Source organism: Pollicipes pollicipes, unplaced genomic scaffold (genome assembly GCF_011947565.3).
Source record: "Pollicipes pollicipes isolate AB1234 unplaced genomic scaffold, Ppol_2.1 Scaffold_7231;HRSCAF=8579_pilon_pilon_pilon, whole genome shotgun sequence".
Classification (NCBI taxonomy): domain Eukaryota; kingdom Metazoa; phylum Arthropoda; class Thecostraca; order Pollicipedomorpha; family Pollicipedidae; genus Pollicipes; species Pollicipes pollicipes.
In genome coordinates this window covers 32,165,188-32,181,114 of record NW_023597034.1, presented here as the reverse complement: position 1 = coordinate 32,181,114, position 15,927 = coordinate 32,165,188, and the positions used below count along the sequence as shown (strand labels likewise).

At 55.2% G+C, this 15,927-nt stretch overlaps 1 protein-coding gene across 1 annotated transcript; it reads right to left on the bottom strand.

Moving 5' to 3' along the window:
* Positions 1-552: 552 nt before the first annotated feature.
* On the bottom strand, positions 553-8,341 carry LOC119110014 (uncharacterized). The gene is made up of 5 exons (XM_037233762.1): positions 8,257-8,341; positions 4,755-4,883; positions 3,838-4,055; positions 1,063-1,166; positions 553-623 (listed from the first exon to the last, which is right to left on the bottom strand). The coding sequence occupies exons 2-5, from the start codon at positions 4,878-4,880 to the stop codon at positions 553-555; spliced, it is 519 nt and encodes a 172-aa protein (XP_037089657.1). The 5' UTR covers positions 4,881-4,883; positions 8,257-8,341.
* Positions 8,342-15,927: the final 7,586 nt, after the last annotated feature.

Below are 15,927 nucleotides of genomic sequence, written 5' to 3'. Positions count from 1 at the left end.
CTGCCGTGGAGACCTCCCTTCCCGGCGACCAACGCAGCAGGTGGCCGCCATCCGCGCGTGGCGCCGCTTAGATGTAGGCCGCGCCGGCGGCGCGTGCCGTCTCGCCCTCCCGCACGCGCTCATTGCTCCGTCCCCCGCCAAGACTCACCGCTGGTGGCGTCGGCCGCCTCCGCCGCGGCGGAGCTGGCGTGGCCGGAGACGGCGGCAGCGCTGCCTCCCGCGCCGGCCAGATCAGGTGCCCGCCGCTGCCGATGGGCCAGGTCAGGTCACGTCGGGTCAGGCCAGGTCAATCGGGACAGACAGACACACCACAACTGTGCCCGAACACCGGGGACAATGGCATATCGTAAGATCAGGCCAGTCCCGGTCAGGCCGTGACCCGCACTCAGACCGGGCCAACAGCCGACAGCATGACGCAGGTATGCCCGCCCAAACAACATATTGCAAGTCCACGTATGGCTGCTCATGGAAGGCAGCCGGCGCTGGTGCTGCTGGTGCACTCGTGAACACCGGCCCCGACGAAGACCAGCACACCAGCATCATCACTGCCGCCTAATGAAACGCGTCAACCCTGGACGTCAGCGTGGCGGCCAGGCCAGACACCACAAACTCGTGCGGCCTGACTGGAACAGCCGGCTTGGCAGTCGCGGCGCCGGCGCGCGCGCTCACCTGCTTGTGGCGGGTCTCGGGTGGCGCGGCGGTGGGCCGGCGCTCGGGCGCGTCGGCGGCGGCCAGCAGCGCGGCGCCGCCCTCTTCGAGCGAGGGCCGCTGCGGCGCCGCCGGCCGGCGCAGCTCGCGCAGACCGGTGCCGCGTTCGGCCGGCTCGCCAGCGCAGGGCGCCGCCAGCGCGCGCACCGCCGCCCGCGCGGGCTCCTCCGCCGCGTCGTCGTCCTCCATCTGGATCACGACGGCGCGTCCGGCGTCGGCGTCGGCGTCGGCGTCGGCGTCGGCGGCAGCGTCGCGGGTGCGCTCCTCGCCGCCGCCCAGCTCCTGGCTGAGGTTCTGCAGGCTGCCGCCCGACTTGGACGCCTCGGCGGCCGAGCCGCGCGCGCCGCCGCCCGCCTCGTCGATGGCACTCAGGTCCTCCAACGAGCCGCCGTGCTGCTGCCGCTGGCGCCGCCGCGTCGGCTCGAACGAGCCGCGTGACAGGTTGAAGCACGACCCGCCTACCGAGCGGGGCACGGGTCAGGTAATGGGTCAGCACTCCGGCGCGGCCGGACTGCCGCCGCCGCCTCAGCGCAAGCGGCAGCCTCCGACGGGCTGGTTTGGAAGCCGGCACAGGCGGCTTGCGAGATGCCACTCCCTTGGGAGAGGAGGGACGGGCACTCTGAAAACAAATCGAGCCTACTCTTAGATCTGGTCCAGACAGAATACCATCCCGCGCCGCCGTGCGCTCGGCACGTTCAATCCATTAGGTTGCCGTCATAGTTCTGCGGCGCGTCACAGTCCCGCTGCTGACTAAGGTCTCATGAGAGGCGCGCCGACAAGTCATCGTGACGCGCGGGACCAAGGAGAGCATACAAATTAATGCGCGGCCATCTGTTGCGGTAGCCCACCAGGGCAACCTCCGGGCAGGCGACCGCCTCCCAGTGCGCACGGAGCCCCGCCACGCGGCTGTCGCGCACCTCCCGCCCGTGACGCGTCCTCACAGCGGCACGTCCTACGTCCCTTCTCTCTCCTGCACGCACGCGGGCACACATGCGCGCACAGGTGCCCCGATGGTCTGGGGCGACTCAGAACAGAGCGACACCCGGCGCGCACGCGCCACTGACGGCAGCCAGCTGCCGGCGCCGCGGCCGGAGCCGGCGCGGCCGTCTCGGGGACCGGCGCGCCACGAGCGGGCGCGGCGCCCAGCGCCCCGACCCGACCCTGCCGCCGCGGACGGCGGCTTCCCAGCGCAGCCGCGCGTCCGGCAGGGTCGCCGCTCCGGCTCCGCAGCGGTTCACGGTGGAGACGGGCGCTCGGCGAGCTCGCGTGACACCGCCTCAAGACTTGGTGAAAATGAGCTGGCGCCTGTGGCGCAACTGTACGCCACACCCGGCCGCGCTATGAACCGGGAGAACGACATGGGATCGGCGTCTCGTCGGCCGGCCAGTCGCGTAAAGTCACGCGCTGAGTCATCCCCAAAGAGACAAAACTGAGTCATCCCCAAAGAAACAAACCTGAGTCATCCAGCGGCAAATGTCCGGGTCAGACCGGGTACCGCCTCTCGTGACGTCTGGCGTAAGGCCGCGTTAGGCGCGCGCGCGTGTGACCACAGCGCCCCTCCGAACAGAAAGCTGAGTTTTTTTTATAAAAGTGACGAGCGATTGCAGGGACTTACTTCGACGTTCGAGTTCTTGCTAATCGTAGTTTCTTGCAAAGACCCTGCGCCCAGCACGTCATTGTGCAATTCTAGTCAACGGACGATTGGTGACGAAGATCTTGACGTGCCTTGTTGCGCTTTAACACCCCCCCCCCCCCCCCGCGTCAGATGCTAACCATCAGAGCAGTCCCATGAGCGCGACCTGTGGGCGGCGACCCCACAGTATATCAGCCGGCGGAGGTCACCGTCCGAGACTCTGCCAACTGAGCTGCGCGGGCAGCCCTGAAGTACAGGAACTTCACACTACATACGGCTCGCACAGGTGCCAGCTGTCTCGACCGGAACCGACATCGAAAGTAGTGCCGCCAACACGTGTCACAGCATGTACAAGGCCAGAGCAGCGCTCCCAGCTGAGGTAAACAACTACAAGGCGTTACATGCAGTGTGGGCGGGAGCGTTTGTGCCCCGCTCATACTACCCGCGAGGCGGTACAGTGTTTGACTAATCAGACGAGGGGGAATGCCTCCGCGCGCGACTGGTTGGGGTGTTGACGTCGGCGGCGCCAGCTGACGCAGCGGCTGACCGCGCTGGTGACGCGCAGGTCAGGAGCCGGGGCGCGACCAAAACAGACGCGCCACTGAGCACCGCAGGTCCACGACGAGCGGTGCACGCGTGCACGCCGCGAAATCAGCCCGGACACTCACTGTTCGTGATGGCATGCACGTCTGACATTTCAAGTTACCGTTTGTGGTCAAGCGTTTTGCGGTTGAAGCTGCCTTTTGTGGCCTTCGGGTCGCTGCAAGAATACCGACGCCGGTGGAATTCAACTGTAACTGAATTATAAACGTTGACATTCCATTCGATCATGATCGAAATGACTAGATGATTGCCAATTAGTAAGTAAAAGCCAGTGACAGCTTTTCGCATTATCAAAACAACGCTTTCCGTTTGTCTTATTGTTGCCACGTCCCAATTGCTAGAATGCATCTGGCCGTTGCATTCCAATCAAAATGCCGGCCGTTAAGCGGAATATTCTACGAGCATTGAAATTGTTCGAACATTGATAAATAAGCCGCAGGTGGCGGCTATACGTTCGTTACATTAACAGGACCGCCTTACGCAGCAGCCGGGGTTCGAAACGAGCGTAAGGCTAAGTGCACCTAAAGCAGACACACATACCCTGGATCCTTTTTGCCTACTGGTTCAATCAGCAGATTCTGGTACTGACAATCTCAGTTTATAACATAGTCCGAAAAATTAACTTGTGAACATGCAGTACCAGCAGCCAGCCTGAACAAGCGATCACTCCGACTGAGCGTGCGTGGGTGTGCGCCACACGTCGCTCTAGTCAACGGACCTCGCTCTGCACCCGTTCTGAGACGGTACCGACTCTCTACGCTCCTCTCCAGCCGTCCTCCCAGTGGCACCGCCCGCTCTCCCACATACGCTGCCGTCCCGACGTCACCAGGCTCTCCCACCCGTGGCTCGGGGCTCCCACCCCCCCCCCCCTCCCCGCGGCGGGCGTCACTCACCCTCGGCAGTGCGGCCAGCCACGCCCTTGTGGCGGCCGGCCGCCTTGCTGTCGGCGGCCACGTTGTCCAGTGAGCCGCCAGCCAGTGTACAGCCGGCCACGCTCGAGTCGCTGCCCTTGCGGCGGCGGCGCTCGCGCGGCCGGCGGCCCCCGCAGCCGGCGCGCCGCGCTGCGGGCCTCCTCGCGCGCCCGGCTCTCGTCCGCCTGGCGCAGCAGCACCTGGCGGCGGCCGCGGCGGACGGCGCTGTCAGAGGGCGGCCGGCCGGCGCTCGGGGGCCGGCCGGCCCACACCCGGCCCACAGCGACCGGTCCAGGGCGGCGCCGGTCGCCGCGGCAGCCTGTCGTCATGTCCAGCTGGCAGATCGAGGCCAGTTTTTGCTATACGCGCCACCTGCGCGCTTGTACATAAGTTGTCTCGACAGCCCACTTGCCATGATATTACGGGAGCGACGACGATCGGGTTACACTAGCAGACTGGTGCGGGCAACTCTTTGGGAACGCGACAGTAGCCCACACGTATCAAAGCTGTGGAACAAACAAACCAACAAAAAACAAAACAAAACATAAACACGCGGACGCCGGACGACTGCACAGTTTTTGGAGAAGGATGGCTGTGACAAAAAAGGCAAAGCAGCTACGACCAACATGTGACACAAACATCATGCTAGCTTCAATCAACGGCAGTGCCCCAGAAGGGGAAGGGGGAGGGGCAGAAAGCAGCCTAACTTTTATCCCGCCTTTTCACTTAAAAAACTTCAAGACGCAGCTCCGCCGTCTCATTTCAGCACCGATGTCCCGAAGACGACCAGGCGTCGGTAACAAGCCTGGGGACGATCACGGCACGCGAGACGTGCCACAATGTACCGCCGGAGTCGGGGACGCCCCCTCCCTCCCCCTCCGGTCTGAGCCCGTCCGCACCTGCACCTCCGGCGACAGGTCGTGCATGTCGCCGACCTGCTTGTAGCTGACCAGCTCCTTGAGCATCGACTCGAAGTGAGACGTGGACTTGTCATCCGCCTGCGCGTCCGCGCCGCTCCCCTCCATCTCCTGCCGACGGACGACAGCCTCCGGTTGCAGCGGCGCAGCGCGTCGTCAGGCGATGCTAGTTCATCTTGTAAGAACGCCACAAGAGAATATGGCGGTTTGGAAGTGGACGCTTGTGGAAGCTCTGCCTCGGGTGCTCTTAGCAGCAATTGTAGTGCGGACATCCATGGATATCACACTCATGCGACTACTGCCCATAACTAGTGATCTTACAACCCTGGTTCTTAGCAGTGGAATACGCTAGGCTTGTTGAAACAAGAGAACGCACCGAATGGGCGATAACCACATACACACAAAAATGAAAGCACGGCGGTGCTGCTGAACTGAAACATATAATTCTGATAGCTTCTGCACATGAGCAGGCACGCGTACGGACGACGTCCACATTAATGGATCTAATTCTTGACCCCCTGTACGCAGCCAGACACACGCGCACGGCTCCTCCGCATCGTCCTTTGAAACTTCGCCAATGCCTCAGCACCACTGTTGGGTGCCGCAGCTGCTGGTCATTCCGTCACCCGGCCCCATATCTCCTAAAACACCTGCTACCTCGCCAAAACCCAGAAACCTTCCACTGGTCGTAGCTGCGGTACGTTTAGGAGATTGCCATCACTTGGCACGCTCCGGCGTCTCTCTTCGGATCTCTCCGGTGCCAGGAGCTTCTTTGTTGGAGTGAACTGCGGGTGGGTCTGACGAAAAGACCTACTCTCCTGTTGGGACAGTTTGTGGAGGGGTGTGCGGCAGGATCTGCCTCAGACACTCAGGTACAGTACTGATCTCCTCCCATGTTGGCAGCACTGGCGCAAACGGCTGGTCTCCGTACTCCCTTGGGGAGACAGTGCTCAAATCAGCAACCAGCAGGGAACTTACCAAATTCCTGGATATCTGGTGCAATCTGGACTGCAGATGCTGGCTCCAGACTTTGCATACATTCCTTTTGACTGCCTAAATATGTTGAGTGTCACCCATCATCCATGCCCACATTTGCTTCTGCCCCCACCAGCATACTGGAGCATGACAGGCTGCAGCATGCAAACTGGCCCCTCTGGCCTTAGGGACATCTTGGAGGATCATTTCCCCTTGTGAAGCTTACTTGAACCTGTATCAGTGTTTTGTTGAAATATGGCTGACTTGCCCCAAAGCCACAGGGCAGTAAAGGCTGCCATGTGTCCCAGCCTTGTGTTACATGACTTGCACTTAACCATCCCTTCTTACTCCATCCATTTTGACAGCTGATATTATTGAAACATTTTCTGCACATCCTCTCTAGTCTCTCATCTTATTTCCTTGAGAAAATATGCATTCTTGAAAAGAGCATGTCCATTGCCTCAGAATGGTGGGCTATGCTGGATATGACACAAGGAAACAGAGTTTAATAGCTTGGAGGCTGCCTTTGCATGATGTGTGACAAACACAAGGGCTACAACTAAGGGCTGGTTGTGCAAAGTGTAACTTATGACTTGCACTTCCTGTTTAATCCTGGGTAAAGTAGTTGTTATTTGGCTGCAACATGGATCTTGTGTTCACCATTTTCACTCTGACTACTTGGTATTTCAACATTCTTTTCATCCCCCTGCCCCTCCACATGTGGAAAGCATGCCTTTAATCACCATAATACCAAAACATGGAACTTTTTCACCCACTACAACCAACACTGATGCCAGGAGTGCATTATCTTTACTGTTGCTATGGATCATCACAGAGGTTGATCCATGTGTTCAAACAACTCTGTTGGTACCTAGCCCATGGTAATATCTATATGAACATCTAGCAAAAATTAGGACCAACATGTGCAGTGGTGCAAAGATGAATGGTCCTATAGCTTTGGCTCAAACCATTATGTATGTCACATATAATTCATGAAATGAGTGTTTTTTCATGATATATGGGTACATAGCTATGGAAAGCTTCAATGAGTGTTTTTCATGATGTATGGGTACATGGTTATTGAAAGCTTCAGGCACTTCATGCTCCTACACCTCAGCAAGACAAAACAGCTGCCACTGTTTCATCTGTTGATATCACACCTAGTTTATTTGCTATAGGCTAGCCAACTGGTGTGAAAGTCTGCTTTAGAAGAATCAGTCAACACAGTGGGCATGCATAGAAGACCACAAATTATGAGCCCATATGAGCAACAAACTAATTGGCCAGCCTTGTGGGAAAATATTACCAGATAGTACACTGGATGGTGCACACATTAAAAAATGCTATTAAGAGATACATCAGCTTGATGCACACTCTCTTAGTGCATATATCACCTGATAACCACAGGCATAACAAATTGATACATGTAATTACCACAGAAAAACACACAAGCTGATGGAACCATCATCAAGTGCTGCAATTTTAAAATAAAGTACGATTCAAGGTAGCTTAAAAAAACAAAATACATAACCTGCTTCTTAAATTAATGAGATTATCAAAGTACAACAAGGCATGATTATAGCTTCTCATTCCCTTCATCTGGAAAATTTTTGCTGCTATCCTTCATCTCCACATTATTTTGCTAAGCTATGCTCTGGCTGGAAGGATCACTGTGGAGCCAGCCAGTCAGCAAGATATTTGAGGCAGGTCCTATGACACTCCAAATCAGGCAGGCATCTCTGCTTGGGGCTGATTATATTTGGTGACCAGGGAAGGGGGGCCCTGATTTTCCTGATCATGTAATTTGCACATAATGAATCAATTACTATCATTGCAGCTCTGTCCAAGATGGGTCAGAATGATACTAAAGTTATAATTTAATGTTTTGAAATACTCAATAAGGTGTGGTTTGAAGCACTTACAAACATATCAAAGCAAACAATAATCTCACAATTTCACAACCAAGCCAATGTTCCAGTTCTGTCATTCCTGCCCAAAATTTTCAAAGTATGTCTATACTACAAATTCTTGCCCAAACCCTGCACATACCAGATCTCATCAACATCTATAATGCCTTGCAGACTGGCTGTGAAGGAAACTGCTCATAAATGGGCAATATAATATAGCCCTTAATGAACAATATATTGCAAAGCTTTAACATGTGACCACAGGCAATGTCTGTAAGATCAGGCGAATGCACAAGTGAGTCAGAACTTAAGAGGCATGCTGTTCTGAGGAGTGTTGCAGTTGGCCAGAAATGCTATGAAAAAACACCATGTCTTAACCTGGCACATGTGCTGCTGTGCGCTTACTTTTAAAAAAGCCTCATCAACCGCTACGTACCCTAGTAAATTTTACACAGGTATCAAACACTGGCATTAAAATGAGAAGACGAAACAACGCACATAATTACCACCGTGTAGCGAGTGCCCGAGTGTGCTACGACAGACACGTGTCATGCATCCGATAAAACGGAACACCAGTTCTAGATAGGGCTTTCGGTTCTCACCAAATCGGTGCTTAGTGCAGTCGCAACGAAGCGGTTAATATTTGGCGAAAATAAAAGGACGCAACCCGGAGCACCACCCAGTTACCACCCAGCGCAGCAGTTGTTTACGATCAAAACTGCGCCATAAATGTACACAAAATGCTGATATGGCAGCAAATGATAGCCCGAATGAAACCAAAATTTCACCGCGGTACGTGTTGACCTTTGTTGACCTACGGTATCTTAGTACATCAGCTATGACGATCATGACTATGCTATTCTTACTCCGAAAGGAGCACAAATATAGCAACAATGGCTTTAGATATCTATTTTTATGGCTCAAACACTGACGTGAAGGCCTGCAACCAGGATTAAAATGTTCTACTTAATTGGAGCTCCGGCCGCCCCCCTCATTTAATTAAGGGGTCAGGCCCCAATTTGAAAAGAGACCGGGGGGCCAAATTCGTGCTGCAATCTGTTTGTTGGTGTATTTTTAGGGTGGGATCAGTAGTAGTTTCTCTCATCACCCCCCCCCCCCCCATCCAGCTCATTTTGCAAAGCTACATCCTGGCTTACGACATTTCCGGATGACATTTTGTTATCTTTGCATATGTTGACTGCGACACTGTTTTTGCCATTTCCTTGAAGCACGCGATAGCGAAACGTTCAAATGTACCTTTTACACATTTTGTATAATATGGCAGTAATTTGGTATCACACATTGAACATTCGCGTCGCACGGAAACTTCCGCTTCGCTTGGTTGTCTGCGCGCGTTTGTGGGCTGTGGTGGGGCAAGTGTTCTTGCAGGAAACTGGGTGCGAAATCGTTGTTGTACACTTCGCAGGCGTAAGAGGTAAAGGGATTTACATGGCTGATAATATCTCTGCTGTTTTCCTCTGTATGTGCCTAAGGAAGGGAGAGCTGGCGGCATGGTTGTTCACGTAGACGAAAACGGCGATGCTTCGTCAATCTCGAGCCCGGAACGCACGCATAGCTACAGAAGCCTTGGGGTCAAGGTCAGGGTATCTTATGCCCGAGGGTGGTGCAGTAGTGATAAGCATGGAAAATTTTGTGGATAACGTCTATCCAAAATATAAAACCGCACTAAATGAGGAAACCTAGTTGGCTGCCTAAGGTTTTAACTGGAGTGTGTAACCATTGGATGTGTATTTTAGGTGGTGTTAGTGGCTAAATTAACACAAATTTAACCATATCTGAAAATTTGAAGACCCTGCCTGGGGTGGATCATAAGTGATAACATCTGTGCTGATCAGGTTCAATTTTAATCTGCTTCTAGATACCTAATACCATATTTTTATTCAAGTTTCAGTGTTAGTTGGGTTTCCATGCTTTCTGGATGAGCAGTCTATGTGTAACATGAACTTTGGAGCATAATTAGTGCAGCAGTAGGATTTTACTACAGTGCCTGAGATATTAATGTGTCAGATCTGACAAACTTAGCAATAAAGTGTGCTTTGTAGTAGCATAAGTAGTGTTACCATGATGCTCATTTCCTGAATACCAGCTGATGAAACTGGCTATGTTTACTTTGGAATATGAGTATCCACCAGATTATTAATGATTGTCTAATTTTGTTGACCTTATGGAAATAATGATGATATTTTTATCAGAGCATTATTCCATATATGCTGATACATATTGTGTTGTACCTTTTGCTTAGCCTCTCATAGAGGATAATGTTTTCAGAATCATAACCTGAGCCTCTCATCAGTTGTCATGCCAAATTGATGCACAGTGATATTTAAGAACAGTATGTTTAATGCATGTTATCCCATTTAAATTTGTACACAACTTGTCTCAGAAAATCTTGTTGCATGGTAGAAAGGGCAGGACATGTGTCATGGTCATACTTCCAGGTAGGGTTTAGCTGTGAAAATCAGTATCAGCTTAGTCAAAGTTGAATTCTCATGGTTTTAAAAGCTGCTTTGCGTGTGGAAGCAAGGTATTTCTAACCATTATCACATGATTAGCTATGGCTGTGATATTTCTTGAAGACAATTCATTTATGTCTTCCTCAAAATTAGAACTGCATACTGGATGTTTTTGCAGGAAGTATACTTATAGATCTATTCTAGACATTTTTATGTAATTTTACACACATGGAGCTTATCACAATCATTCTAGCTGTCTTTAGAATGTTAGGTTATTAAAGTCAAGCTCAGTCAATCTTTAGCCTTTGTGGCCATATTTTGTCTTTGCAAGGTCATACAATATCATTACCCATTAAGGGCCTTTTTAATGATGCTCTTCCTATTGATGTAGCTAGGTTAGTTCATGATTTGTTGGATGACCCATTGTAACACTGGCTTGCACTGTTTTTTTATGACATGACATCACAGGCCATAACTGATGTCAGCCAGGACTTGTCAGGTTTTACATCTAAAAAACAAAATCATGTACACTTCATAAATAGACATTTCCAGCCAGCATCACTGCATGTGTGAATGACATGAACAAGTTAAGTAATATTGTAAATCAATAATTTTTAAGTTTATTGCAATTTTCCAATAACTTAAATTTATGTTATTGATGTTTGAAACTTAATTTGCTACCTGCATTTACCTTTCAAAACTTTGGTTTGATTTGGTACATAGCAGATCTAATCCCAGCCTGCCTGGCTCACATTATTTGGCATGACAAAGTCACTCCCACATGTAGATGCCTTGGTGTTTTGAGGGTTATGCAACACCACATTCTCATCTATGACACATGTTCTTAAGGTAAATGATTATTTGGTGTCATAATATTGTGCTCTTGCTGATGCTTAATATCAGCAAGTTCATGGAAGGACATGATTATCATTATCATGAAATGTTGCATTGTAGGGGGGGGGGAGCAGTGTGGAGTAGTGACCAATTAATAAGTCATCAAAAGTTGTGGCAGTCTCGATCCTTTTTTGTGTCATTTGCCATATCTGACACATGATAAGTCTATTGGGACTATGTACAGTATGTCTAAAAGATCCTCATATGTCCCACTTGTTTCATTTTCCAGTTTTCTTCCTTTATAAGCATGATTCCCTGTATGGTAGAAGTTGCATATCTTACATGTAAAGATACATTCAGATGTAACATGCCCTTTCTGCCATGACATCAAATTGCTCATTTCCATCAAATATTGATGCAGCTTCACAACATTGACTAACAGAATATGGACAGCACTTCTAATGATAGTCATTTCATATTAATTTCACAAACAGGGCACCCTCATGTCATTTTCAGCCAGTTTTGCTTCATTCATTTCTCATGTTCAGCTTTATTGAAGGTGTATCAAAGAGTGCATAACATGTGTGCACTTCAGTCCGAAATATATTTAGTGTTTTCAAAAACTTGTCTGTGTATTGTAAACAGTTAAAAGAGTTTGGTACCATGTCACACCTCTGCTGGCATCAGCTAATCCACGTGCATGGCCATCGTCACATCCACACCAGTGACGGACGGCTCTTGTGCGGCAGTTGCGGCGCTTGCCGGCGCCATGTCGGCCTCCGTCGTCACCTGCATAGGGTGCCTGCAGTGCGGCGCCACGTGCGGCCCGTGCGCCAGCCGCGCGCACTCGGAGCTCAGCCTGCCGGCCGGTGGCGTGGCCGTCTGCCTCAAGCCGCGCCTGGCGCCGTGCTCGGTGCGCCTGACGCGTGAGCTGCGGTCGTCCAGCTCGGTGCCGCAGCTGCCCGCCGCCGTCCGGCCGCCGGCGCCGCTGCCCACTGCCCGGCCGGTGCCCGCCGCCGCCTCCCGGCTGCCGGCGCCCGCCGCCGCCGCCGCGCGGCTGCCGGCGCCGGCGCCAGGCGTCGGCGCCGGCCGGCCGGCCGCCGGCTGCGGCGCCGGCGCCGTCGGCCGCGCGCGCCCCACTACCCTCCGTCGGCCGCGGCCGGCTCGCCGGCCGCCAAGGACGGCAAGCGCATCCGCGACGCGTGCGACTTCGGCGACTCGGCCAAGCTGCCGGAGGCGGTGCCGAAGCGAAAGAAGGACGATTGGCCGGCGGCGGAGGCGCCGACTGACTCACCGCGCCTCCAGCCGGTGGAGGTGTGGCTGGAGCCAGTGACGCGCAACAGCTCTGGTGACCACCAGACAACGCCCGTCAGGCCGCGGTATCAGGTGAGACGCGTCCGGACTGTTTGTGAGACCACCCGGCGACATGCCGAGCGTCTGACACACTGCGTCGCCCCTGCATCTGACGCCTGCACCGGACTTCTGTGTTACGCCGCTCTCCTCGCGTGACCTTGTGCGCCTGCTCGGTGCGCCTGCTGCCAGCGCCTGACGCCGAGCCCCGCCCGCAGGCGCCGCACCAGCCGCCCACTTTCCTCAACAGCGACCCGAGCAGCGTGCTGAAGAACGTCGGCATCCCGCGGAAGGTGGAGCCGCCGCCGGCCGGCGCCGACGCCAAGTCGCGTGCCAAGGCGGCGGCCAAGCCCAGCCCGCCCGACCCGACCGCCGCCAACGCCGACACCTACAGCGACTCGGACATCGGCAGGTACGCCGGTGGCGCGCGCGCGCCCCGCGGCGGCGGCCCGACGCCGGCTCGGGGCCGTGATCGGACGGAAGCGTGCTCTCAGAGATGGTGATCATGAGGGGACCAGGAGGCGCGCCTGGTTACGAATGGTGTGAGAGTGGCGGTGAGTGTGGGGGCGCTGGTAGTGCAGCGGCCCATGCGTCTGCGTTAGGCCACTGCGCGTCTGGGAAACCAGAGGTGCGGGGCTTCGATTCCCGCGGTGCCCGCCCTTCCTGCCAGGGTGAGAGGCAGGCGACGCCATATAGCCTCAGCAGCTGAGTGCGTCGTAAAGCCCCAATGACATGAGAGTGGTGTGTGGGCGTTGCGGTGACGCGTCTTACGCGCACGTGTCTTTCACTGGCTGATGTCCACCGATGTGGGGATGCGGGTGGTTGTCACGTTTCGCCGTCTGTGCGGCATCGGGGGAAGCGGCTGCTCGTCTGTGAGATGGCCTCCCACCGACACGCGCCAGGCCGGCGCTGTGGGCGGTGCGCAGGCGGTCGGGCCTGTGCGCGCTAGAAAGCAGTGCCAACCCCTTGCAGCGACGAGGACGATTACACGGACATCAGCGACCTGAGCGAGCCCGAGAACGGCGAAGACGCGGCGAAAGCGAATCCCCTTCGCCGATGGCGACGACTCCGCCTCCGACTACGAGGGTGGGTGTGATCAGGCCGTCGGGGTGGGGTGTAAGCCAGCTGACCTGACGCCTCTTAGGGTGTAAACCCGCTCGCGCCGATGATGGCGTGATTGTGCATGGTTCTCATCGGGTTTGTTAGCGCACGGGCGGGAAGATCACATGGTTGCGGCGCTCAGATGGGGATCGCGTTCCGAGATCCGTGTGCTGTGATGTATGAGACGTTCGGAAATGGCCATCCGGTCTGATGGCATCTGGTACTTCCTACTACGGAGCTGGATACTTGGAAACCTTGGGAGTGCGCTCATGCGCGGCGTAGTCGGATCCGTCTGGCTGATCTCGCCGCCCCTTTGTCCATCCACGTGCGTAGTGACGCGGCCATTGGTAACAGCGGTGGCTGGAGTTGTGCGATACATAAGGACGTTTAGCAACGGCTGATTTTAAGCTGTTCGTCGATCTTTCATTGATGTGACACGTCCTGCTAGGTTGGCCACGAGTACAACCAGCATTAAGTTGAAATCGAGCCCTTATTAGCGACAGCAAGGTCCAGAATGAGTGACATGGTCACTCGAGACATTCTGTTAATGGTAAGTCTGTCAGTGACGATGACATTATGTTGAGACCCCGGGCCTCTGTCTTGTGACTCCGACGTGCGATCCCCTCCCCTCCGTGTCCCCGCCCTCTCTCCCGTGTCAAGAGGCTGACGGTACCCCCCCCCCCCCCCCCTCCAGACAACCACTCTGTGATGAGCGGCATGACCGTGGCGTCGGCCGGCTCCCTGACGCCGTCGCTGGTCGGCGAGACGCTGGGCGGCATCTGCCTGACGGAGCCGGCGCCGCAGCCGGGCACGGACCTGCCGGCTCTGCACCACAGCCTCTTCCCGCACGTGCCGCCCACCATCAACTTCTGCCAGTACAACGAGAAGGTGCGAGCGCTGCAGGCTGGGTGTAGAGCTGGGTGGTGTGGTGGGTTGGTTGGAATGGGACACCGCCGCTGCCGTGGAGGCAGCTGGATCCGGTGTGGACCGTACGCTTTCAGCTGGAGTCGCTATTCGGAGGATGCCCCTCCCCCCCCCCCCCCCCCCGTTCTGCAGTGTGGGCCTTCATTACGCGAGCGCTGCGTTGACATTTCGGTGGAGTAATCAGATGTGGTGTGAATATTGGTGAGGTGGTGAAATATGCTACTCCTGTGCTGGTAACGCGTGGCTAAAATGACGTAAAAATGACTGATTGGCTTAGGCGCGCATAGGCGGCGGCGGTCATTTTGGTAGGGATCCTTCTGATCGTAATTAGAAGTGAACATCAGCAGTAGGACAAATGTTTCAATTGCATTCACCGTCTACTGGGGGCGAGTATTATTTGGAACTGGTTGTGAGTTAGAGCGCCTTTAGTCTGAATCAGGTTCAGGAACTTGAGGACATGATTTGCAATTATTATCCATTTTAAAGGAGTCTTACGAGATAACGAGGACGATGGTCATTATATTGTCTCTCTCTGCTATAGGACCCATCGTCACAAAGACACGAATCTACTCTGTCAACTTATTGTCTTTGAGGTACTGGTTTTGAGCGTCCAAGTTTCCGACTGAAATTAACTTCTTCCTACAGTCTAGAATTACAATTAGTTCTCCTGCTTTGGGAGCTGCTCGACAGTGAATCGGCTTATGGCTGCTGAGGAGATGTCAGCACAGTAAAGCTGACGGTTGGTGTGGCATGTTCACAGTATGTCATGCATAGCCCGTGCCGCTCTGTGCCGTCCCCCGTGTGTCGGTGTCGTGTGTGCGAGCCCCGTGCCCGCTGCCGTGGCCGCCGTGTTCCGGCGCCGTGACTCCATCGGCCGTCGTCCGTCAGACGGAGGAGCTGCCGGTGCAGGTGAAGCGGCTGCTCCGCTGGAGGCTGAGCACCATTCACGCCACAGCTGGTGCGCCAGACCATCACCAACTCGGGACTGCGGCTCACCAAAAGTACGCCACCATCGTGTGCTGGTCAGGCCTCACGTCTCGCCGGGGCCACGCCCTTCGCCGCGCCTCTCGCCACGCCTCTCGCCACGCCTCTCGCCACGCCTCTCGCCACGCCTCTCGCCACGCCTCTCGCCACGCCTCTCGCCACGCCTCTCGCCACACGCCTCTCCTCGCCACGCCTCTCGCCCAACGCCCTCTCGCCACGGCCTCTCGCCACGGCCTCTCGCCAACGCCTCTCCCGCCACCAGCCTCTCGCCACGCCTCTCGCCCACGCCTCTCGTCACGCCCTCTCGCCACGCCCTCTCGCCCACGCCTCTCGCCCACGCCTCTCGCCACGCCTCTCTGCCCACGCCTCTCGCAACGCCTCTCCCACGCATCTCGCCCACGCCCATCTCGCCCACCCTCTCCCGCCTCCTCCGCCACGTCCTCATCTCGCCACGCCTCTCGGCACGCCCGCATCGCCCCGCCTCTCGCCAACGCCTCTCGCCACGCCTCTCGCCACGCCTCTCGCCACGCCTCTCGCCACGCCTCTCGCCACGCCTCTCGCCACGCCTCTCGCCACGCCTCTCGCCACGCCTCTCGCCACGCCTCT